Below are 8,119 nucleotides of genomic sequence, written 5' to 3'. Positions count from 1 at the left end.
TCTCTGTGGCCGCGCCTCTCTCCCTGCTTGTACGCATGTGCATCCGCTCCTCTCTCTCCCTTTATAAAACGCTCTCCCTCTCTCTCTTGAGAGGAAGTTGAGAGTGATTATTCTAGCGGGCAACGGCTCTCTCTTTCTCTGGTGGGTTTCTCTCTCTAAAACCGCTGGACCTCGCTGGGGCTGCCATGGCGCGGCGGCGGCGGGGCCCACGCACATGCACGACCGTTGCGGCGGGGCGGTTCGCAGGATCGGCCAGTCTGGAATGCCATTCCTGGTGCTGGCGGGCCGTGGCTGGCTCCCCAACGCCTTTCGCCCTCGCCTCTGATAGTCTCTGACCTGGACGCACTCGCACAAATGTTCCAGACCTGCCGCAGATCATATCATCGCCGGGATGGTCGCCTGATTAACTTGTTTGTAATTCCCGAGACGTGCCGCCGAATCCGTCCATCCACTCCAGCCGTAGCCCGTAGGAACAGAACTTGATTATTGTTCCCAGGGCCGGAATTCCAGAAGGACACCAGCGGAGCCGCAGCCGCGAGCACTCCTCCATTTGTCGCGAGCGACCAAGCAATGTCGTGAGCCACGAATCTCTGCCCACTTGACCGGGCGCGGCACAGCAGACTGCGGTCGTCTGGGAATTGGACGCACGGCGCAACCAACACATGCTCGATCAGCGGAAGGAAGCACGTTTGTCAGAGAACAGATGGAAGAAGACAACAGATTAGATGTGGCAAATCCCAGCATCAGCATCAGAGGCATGGGCCAGTCACCACATCTCTATTCGACTGGGTGTGGCTGGTGGGCGGTGCTGATTTATTGTGAGAGAAAAATACTGTTGGCTGGTGATAGATGGCTGGTGCTGATTTGGTGTGAGAGGAAAATATTGCTGGCTGGTTGGCTGACTACACTCCGTCCGTAACTCATTCCTTGAAAATAACTGCAGGTTCTGTGCAAATATACTCTCTCTCTTTTTTTTGCAAAGAACAAATATACTCGTTGGTACTAGTAGACTGTTTCTTTTTTTTGTTTACCTTGTTAGTTGTCGAAATGCATGTTGAGTGGCCAGTGGCCCACACAGTCACCAACAGCAGCGTAGCAGGTGGCTTGGAAATTTTGTATGTTTGGCTCTTGCAGCCACCGGCCAGAGCAGGCAGAAATAATCCAGCTCGCTCGCGACCTGGAGTTCATCCATCACACAAGACGACGGAATATGTCTTTTATTATGTTGGAATAATTGTTCTAACTTCATATTAAAATTGTTTCGTATTTAACGAATTGTACCAAAACAAAATCATCCAAATATATTCAATTCAAGTGTGATCTTAATTTTTAGATTTCATAGTGAGAAACACAATGATAAAATTGGGGATTTTGATTTCGATATACGGTTTGGAAAATACAATTCTTTTGCTTATGGTTTCTTCCAGGGCCACGTGTCCGGCTTTTTTTTCTGTGATACTTCGACTGCTAGTTACATACGTGACCTCTAACATTCCCTGTCTTGGACTTCTTTTTTCCTTTTTTTCTCTCTTTTTGGTTGGCAGTTTTTTTTTTGAGGTGGCTGCCACACTTGCGTAAGAACAGCAAACCGGCGGAAGAGGCCCATGGGCATGGCCCTCTGTCGTGGGCCGCTTCTTCTCACACTTGTGCTTTTGTTATATATATGGGCCTCCTTAGTCAAGTGAGTGTGAGGCCGCTTCTTCCCACACTTATTGCTTCTTTTTTCAGCCACAGTAACAGTTTCCTCCAATCTCGCAGCAACGCGTGGGGATTCACAGAATTATTAATTTATCAGTTAACAGCTAAGAATTAAGAGCTGGTAAAATCTAAGAATTTTTTTTGAGGTAAAGGTAAAATCTAAGAATTTGACAGTGTAAAAAATCACTGCATCAACATCAGCTCCTCAAACAATTCCGAATAATTCATCGAGATCATACATAACTCAGCATCGCAATCGCCAGTCACCACTCGCCCGTCTTCTTCTTCTCCAGACTGTTCAGTTCATCCACGGAAAGGCATCACTTCAGATTCGAACCCTATTCAAAGAAAATGTATATTGTTAGAATCCCAGTGTCACTGCGTGGTGGGCCAGGGGTCCGAAACCAACACGTAGCAGGTCAGTGGCGTGGTGTACCTCTCGAAGGTGACAAGGAGAGCTTGCAGTGCGCAATGGCGCTCGCGATGCCTTCCTGCGCCTGCAGCAGCGAGTCGTCGCGGCGCGCCGGCGCCAAGGCGGCCACGGCCGCAGAGGACCGGCCGATGCCCAGACGCCGCCTGCACGCCTGCCTCAGCCCGGCCTCGCTCTCGCCTGCTCGCGACTTGCGACCTGGCAGCACCGCGGCCGCCTGGGGACTGTGCGGCGGCGGCGAGGCGGCGGCGTCGTCGTTAGGCCCGCCGTCGGCCACGCCACCGCGGCACGCGAGGATCGGCGACACCTTGCTCAGGTTCAGGTACTTCAGCGCCGCCTCCGTCGACGTCCGCCGCTCCTCGCCGGTGGCCGCGCCCGCCGCCGACTGCGCCTCGGCGCCGGCCATGAACTGGCGGTTGCCCTCCGCCCCCAGCGCCGCCGCAGCTGCACGGGCTCCGGACGGGTGTCCCGGCGCCGCCGCCTTCGGCTTCCGCAGCTTGCGCACGAGCGCGCGGAGCCTGGCCACTGGCCCTGCTGCCATGCCCGAAGCCTCTGACGCGGCATCCCGGCGGCGAAAAGCTTCCACGGCAGCCACCCGCTCCCGGCGATGAATTGCTTCCGCGGCGGCCACAAGTTCCCGACCGTCGGTCATCCCTTTATTATTACCATCCTCCATTTTACCCTTCTCCTCCTCGCGGTGGCCGGTGAGTGAGAGCTCTAGGGTAAAGAACCTGGCTTCGTCGTCGACGTCCTCCTCCACCTCTGCCCGGTCGCCTCCCTCTCGCGCTGGCTCTCCGTCGTTGGCCGCCATTCCTCCTGCCCGATAGAGCTATGGCACTCACAGTCCACAACTCCTCACGAGGAGTTTTTGACAGCGTCTATCTAGTCATTATTAGTCACCACACTTTAACACCACCATCATGGTCTGGTCATCAGTTTCTAGATTTCTATGGCTGGAAGTGAGACGGTAAAAACGAATGCCAGGTGATGTGAGTTGTGACCGTTGACCGCAGGTTGACTACTCCAAGGTGAAGTGGAGATGTACTGGCATGAGCGTCGAGCTGTACCTCGGGGGGGGGGGGGGGGGGGGGGGGGGGGGGGGGGCTGGCCGTTCCAAATTTTGTATTATAAATTTGAAATTTGAATAATTTTTTATGTAAATTAATATGGTTGGCCCTCCTCTAATAATGAAAAAAACAAATTCCTGACTTCACCCCTTTCAAGTCCTAACTGTGTACTCTATAAACTAGCAGGATTCAGAGACGCTTAATTTCTTTCACCATCTTCTGATGAAGTGCAATAAACTAGCAGGATTCAGAGACGTTTAAGTTTAACGTGTCTTATATGGCCATGACTATTTCGACCATGCCCAAGATACTCACTCTGTTCGGCTACAACCAGTCAATAGTTTTTTTTTCACACCAAATCAGCACCAGCCACCAGCCACAGCCAGCCGAACAGAGTGACTCTGAATAGCAGAAGATCGACCGGGCGCTAAAGAGTAGGACACAAATTCAGATATTCTACATGACTCAACATTTTCTACTGACTTCTTGATCAACATTTTAATGATTCAATTTTTTATGTGGTTTATTAATTCAAGAATTTGTACACGAAATATTGATTCAGAATTCCATTCAACTAGTTTTATATTAATAACAGAGTGATTATAATTAGCAATCCCCCTCCTTTTCTAGTCACGTCAGGGCCTCGTGAGTAATTCCGGGGGTGACCCCAGCAGACTTGTCGCCCACTACATATTTTATAATTTTGGGCTTAAACTAGGCCAATAAATTAGCTTATAGTCAAATTTGTTCTAGAACAAATTTATTTTGTTCCAGAATTATTTTTTAATTGTTCTAGTAATACAAATAAATTATTTGAGAATAAAAATTTTTGTTCTAAAATAAAAAAAATAATTATTAAGCCTTGTGCGATGATTTGATTGTCAGTAGCCCGAGCGGCTGCTAACATTTGCAGCAATTCCGCGGTCTCGCCTCCCTTGCACGATTGGGCTTCCAAATTAGCCCACCCAAACAAATCTGGTCGTGAACCGGCCCGGCCCGGCCCGGCCCGTCTTGCATTCCTTAACGTCTTAACGGGTCGGTAGCCCGAAACCCCGTCTTCCCCAGCTCCGGCGATCTCCACCACCACTGCAGCCGCCTTCCATTTCCACCGGTCCGCCGGGCGGCTCTCTCCGTCTCCCCCCTCCACGATCTGCGCCACCTTTCCCCAATCCCGGCGGCGACCGGCTTGTCTACGGGCGTCGCTGCGGGATCCCACCTGGGCGCATCCGCCGCCATGGGTCGAAGCGCCTGGGCGGTTCGGTTGGCTTCCCTCCTTGCACTTGGTTTGGTGCTCGGCTCCGTCGAGGCCAGCCTCGGGGATATTGATCCGCGGTACAGGTGAGGCGCATCCCTGTGTGGTTCTTGAATCTCGACTTGTCTCCAGCAGCATCGATGTATTTTCGCGTGACTTATTTTCTATGCGTAAGTCGTGATGCAAATACTGTGCCATCTCAGTAGTTCTTCTGCAGAAAAATTGTTCATGGTTGGACATAGCACAGCTAGTCGCAGAAGTTCTTGTGCTATGTAACCATGGTTGGACTCCTGTGTACAGGTGTGTTACTGTTTGAATCACGGGTGATGGCTAATCCCATGTAGCTAGTTGGCTACATAAGCAAACTGAGAAAGGCTCCTCCAAGAACTAGCAGGGCCAACACAAGGTTCTGGTTGCATGGACGTTGAAATCTTTTGGTTATCTAAGCTTCAAACATTTTTTTCTCTCTCTCTCTTGAATTGTGTATTGGAATCTTAATCTGTTGAAACCATCACATTCTTGTTAATAAATCTGCAAATTGAGACCAAAGTTGCTTAAATTTTACTCTAAAATAGAGTGATATATGGGACCCACATGTCAGACAAAAGACTTTTTGCAGTATTGGCATTCTTACAATCCAAACAGCTCTTCATTACCAAAATTTTGGTCACGTGCTGGTTCTGGTCGTGACCAAATTTTTTGGGTTGCTTGGGGCTCAATTCAAGCATATGCCTGTAACCTCAGGTCCCACCTAAGGGAAAGAGGTATGTGAAATGAGACAGAGTGGTAGATGGTGGACTAACAGAATTCTTTATTCTTAGTCTGAAAACAGAGTATTGTTAGGTCTTTTGATAGAGCTAGAACTGGAAGTAGAATCTAATCCAGAACAATTAAGCAACATCATTTTTTTAAAAAAAACACTAATGCTTAGGATGAAAGCTCTTATATTACCCTTAATGGCACCGGTTCTCGTAAACCACAGTCCACAGCTGCTACTGCATAGCTAGTGTTGACTCTGAAACTATAGGTATATCTCCCAACAGAAATGATAGCATTGCCACCATATTGCCTCAAATACAGTTTTGTTAGATGGCTAAAAACAAGGTACATAAAGCTGTCTTTGAAATTCAATCCATGCATTTGTTAAACTAAAACAATAGAGCAGCCTAACTACGCCATTTGCCAAACTTTTGTCAGTGTTCTGTGCTCTTAATCTCCAAATTTCATGTTTAAGTAGATATATGTACTGGAAGGGTATATTGTGAGATATGCTTAAAGGTATTAAAATCCCTCTTGCCTTTTTATGGTGATATCCTGTGTTTGCAGTATTTGTATATTGTAGGCTCCTTTCATTTTGCATGTGCTAGTACCATTATCATTCTTAAAGTTTGAAAGTGATTCTCTTAATTTTTCACATATTTGATTTCTTAAAACACAGCTGAATAAGCTATTTGTTGTTTTGGCTTCACATTTGTCTTAATAAAATACGTACTTAAATGTCACATTATTTGCCCCTACTAGTTGATGTCATGCTGACATATCACCCGTTACTGTGAGTATGATAAATTACTTCCGCTCACTATCATTTAGGAGCTTATGGAAATCTTTATTCTGCTGATCAACCTTCAGAACCTGTGAGAGGGAGTGTCAAACTACAGGGATCATTGGGGAGAATATCATCAGCCACTTCCAGTCCAAAGATAATGACACATCTGTTGGAGGTTCTTGGTACAACCAGGAGGAAATTTACATGCAGTGGAAACAACTGAATTGTTGGACAGATTGTTGCTACTCCTGCATGATGCAGAGAGAAGGAGAACGGCAATCTCTTGGCCTGAGCCCTGTTAAATATCATGGAAAGTGGCCGTTCTTACGTATTTCGGTGTTCCAGGTACGTCTTGTGCTGACGTGATCCTGAGTGAAATAACTTTTTTCATTTAGTTCTTGACGGCATCTCAAATAAATCTGGCATCCTTCATCAGGAACCTCTTTCAGCTGCACTATCTGCTGTGAACCTATTTATGCACTTCATTGGCTGGCTTTCATTTTTCCTTCTAGTGAATTACAAATTGCCTCTTAGACCCCAGACCAAGAGAAGTCACTATGAATATACTAGCTTATGGTATATCTATGCAATCTTATCAATTAATGCATGGTTCTGGAGCTCTATCTTCCATACTAGGTATGAAGGTTCTCAGAGTCTTCGGTTTATTCTGAAACTTTAATATACTAATGTAATCTGTGACATCTAATTTCATCATTGTAATCTGTAGAGATATCGACTTGACTGAGAAATTGGACTACTCTTCAGCTGTCGCCCTGCTTGGGTACTCTTTAATCCTTTCATTGCTACGGACTTTCAATGTAAAAGATGAGGCTACCAGGGTGATGTTTGCTGCCCCAATTCTGGCATTTGTTACAACACACATCTTGTACCTTAACTTCTATGAGCTTGACTATGGTAAATTTGCTTTCACATGCTGCTAAATATTTGATGCCCTATGCAAATATCAATTTCACTTTTATATCAACTGCTTGTTTTTAACACATTTAGCAATCTGCTGCTGGTCATTTTGCCAAGTCTTTTGTATTACAATAACCATATATGCCTCTTTTATTTACATATGTATATTTCTTAATAAAAGCCATCACAAGATGTCATTTGTGAACTAGTAATGATTTTCTCCAGTTCTGCTTTGCACAAAATGGTTGCGTCTATCTGACGAATTTTTTATTCAGGATGGAACATGAAAGTTTGTGTAGTGATGGCTGTGGTTCAACTTCTGACATGGGCAATTTGGGCTGGTGTAACCCAACATCCATCACGACTCAAGCTATGGACAGTTATTTTTGGAGGAGCACTAGCTATGCTTCTTGAACTCTACGACTTCCCTCCATACATGGGCTATGCGGATGCTCACTCACTGTGGCATGCAATCACCATTCCACTCACATATCTCTGGTGGAGCTTCATTAAGGATGACGCCGAATTCCGAACGTCAACTCTCATGAAGAAGGCAAAGTAAGCAGAAGGACTACAGATTGTTAACATAGGATCTGGGAGGATCAGAATTCATGGCCCACTTGAGAAACATTGCGACACTTGTGCTATCAGACATCACAAACTTTCAGAATATTTGGACCCTTGATGCTGCTGTCACCAATCTGAAAAGGGATTCATGTTCATGCTCTCACAATTTTGGTCCACAAGCTCATCATCTTCCTTCGGGCACATATCAGGCCCTTGTGATCTGTCTGTTGATTGCTGAACGAAAATTCTGTGGTTGAATTCGCATCTTATCTTTTTTTATCTGATGGGGCTTACAAGATTATTTTTGTCATTGCCAGTTTTGCAAAATCAGACTGAACACCGTTTGTGTGTTTCCCCTGTGCAACCGTTGTAAGATCATCCTCATGATCTTACAACGGTTGCACAGGGGAAACACACAAACGGTGTTCAGTCTGATTTTGCAAAACTGGCAATGACAAATTTATTGCCATCATGAAATTCAATGTTTCGGTTTGAAACGTAAGTGTACAGTCTACAGTGCCAACATTTCGAGCTCCTAGTCGCTTTCGGTTAGATCTTGCAAAAAAGAATGGGGACATCCAGCATGCGCACTAGGAGCATGTCTGGTCGGAGGCACGAATGGGGATGGTGGCAAGAAAGTT

General features: G+C 46.4%; 2 protein-coding genes across 3 annotated transcripts; one reads left to right on the top strand and one right to left on the bottom strand.

Moving 5' to 3' along the window:
- Window positions 1–2,001: 2,001 nt before the first annotated feature.
- On the bottom strand, window positions 2,002–2,998 carry LOC120700525. Its single transcript, XM_039984784.1, has 3 exons — window positions 2,508–2,998; window positions 2,135–2,435; window positions 2,002–2,036 (listed from the first exon to the last, which is right to left on the bottom strand). The coding sequence occupies exons 1-3, from the start codon at window positions 2,937–2,939 to the stop codon at window positions 2,002–2,004; spliced, it is 768 nt and encodes a 255-aa protein (XP_039840718.1). The 5' UTR covers window positions 2,940–2,998.
- A 1,204-nt stretch (window positions 2,999–4,202) lies between these two features.
- Window positions 4,203–7,779, top strand: LOC120697090 (post-GPI attachment to proteins factor 3-like). Of its 2 annotated transcripts, none has more exons than XM_039980227.1 (5): window positions 4,203–4,533; window positions 6,077–6,338; window positions 6,430–6,629; window positions 6,721–6,908; window positions 7,202–7,779. In XM_039980227.1, the coding sequence occupies exons 1-5, from the start codon at window positions 4,430–4,432 to the stop codon at window positions 7,471–7,473; spliced, it is 1,026 nt and encodes a 341-aa protein (XP_039836161.1). In that variant the 5' UTR covers window positions 4,203–4,429; the 3' UTR covers window positions 7,474–7,779. The 2 variants fall into 2 exon arrangements, with proteins under 2 accessions (XP_039836161.1, XP_039836160.1); XM_039980226.1 differs by having other exon boundaries at window positions 4,265–4,533; window positions 7,187–7,779.
- The last annotated feature ends 340 nt before the right edge of the window (window positions 7,780–8,119 follow it).

The sequence above is a fragment of the Panicum virgatum genome, chromosome 3K, assembly GCF_016808335.1.
Source record: "Panicum virgatum strain AP13 chromosome 3K, P.virgatum_v5, whole genome shotgun sequence".
NCBI classification, from domain to species: Eukaryota; Viridiplantae; Streptophyta; class Magnoliopsida; order Poales; family Poaceae; genus Panicum; species Panicum virgatum.
The sequence above is the reverse complement of the archived record's forward strand: the minus strand, read 5'-3'. Positions and strand labels throughout refer to the sequence as shown.

What these genes read in the sequence shown, in the direction of transcription:
- LOC120700525 (XM_039984784.1), bottom strand. Translation starts at nt 2,939, where the DNA reads ATGGCGGCCAACGACGGAGAGCCAGCGCGAGAGGGAGGCGACCGGGCA. An exon ending in GCGCCGAGGCGCAGTCGGCG is followed by an intron (nt 2,436 to 2,507) that starts GCGGGCGCGGCC and finishes AACCTGAGCAAG; the next exon opens with GTGTCGCCGATCCTCGCGTG. An exon ending in CTCCTTGTCACCTTCGAGAG is followed by an intron (nt 2,037 to 2,134) that starts GTACACCACGCC and finishes TTCTTTGAATAG; the next exon opens with GGTTCGAATCTGAAGTGATG.
- LOC120697090 (XM_039980226.1), top strand. Translation starts at nt 4,430, where the DNA reads ATGGGTCGAAGCGCCTGGGCGGTTCGGTTGGCTTCCCTCCTTGCACTT. An exon ending in GATATTGATCCGCGGTACAG is followed by an intron (nt 4,534 to 6,076) that starts GTGAGGCGCATC and finishes ATCAACCTTCAG; the next exon opens with AACCTGTGAGAGGGAGTGTC. An exon ending in TACGTATTTCGGTGTTCCAG is followed by an intron (nt 6,339 to 6,429) that starts GTACGTCTTGTG and finishes ATCCTTCATCAG; the next exon opens with GAACCTCTTTCAGCTGCACT.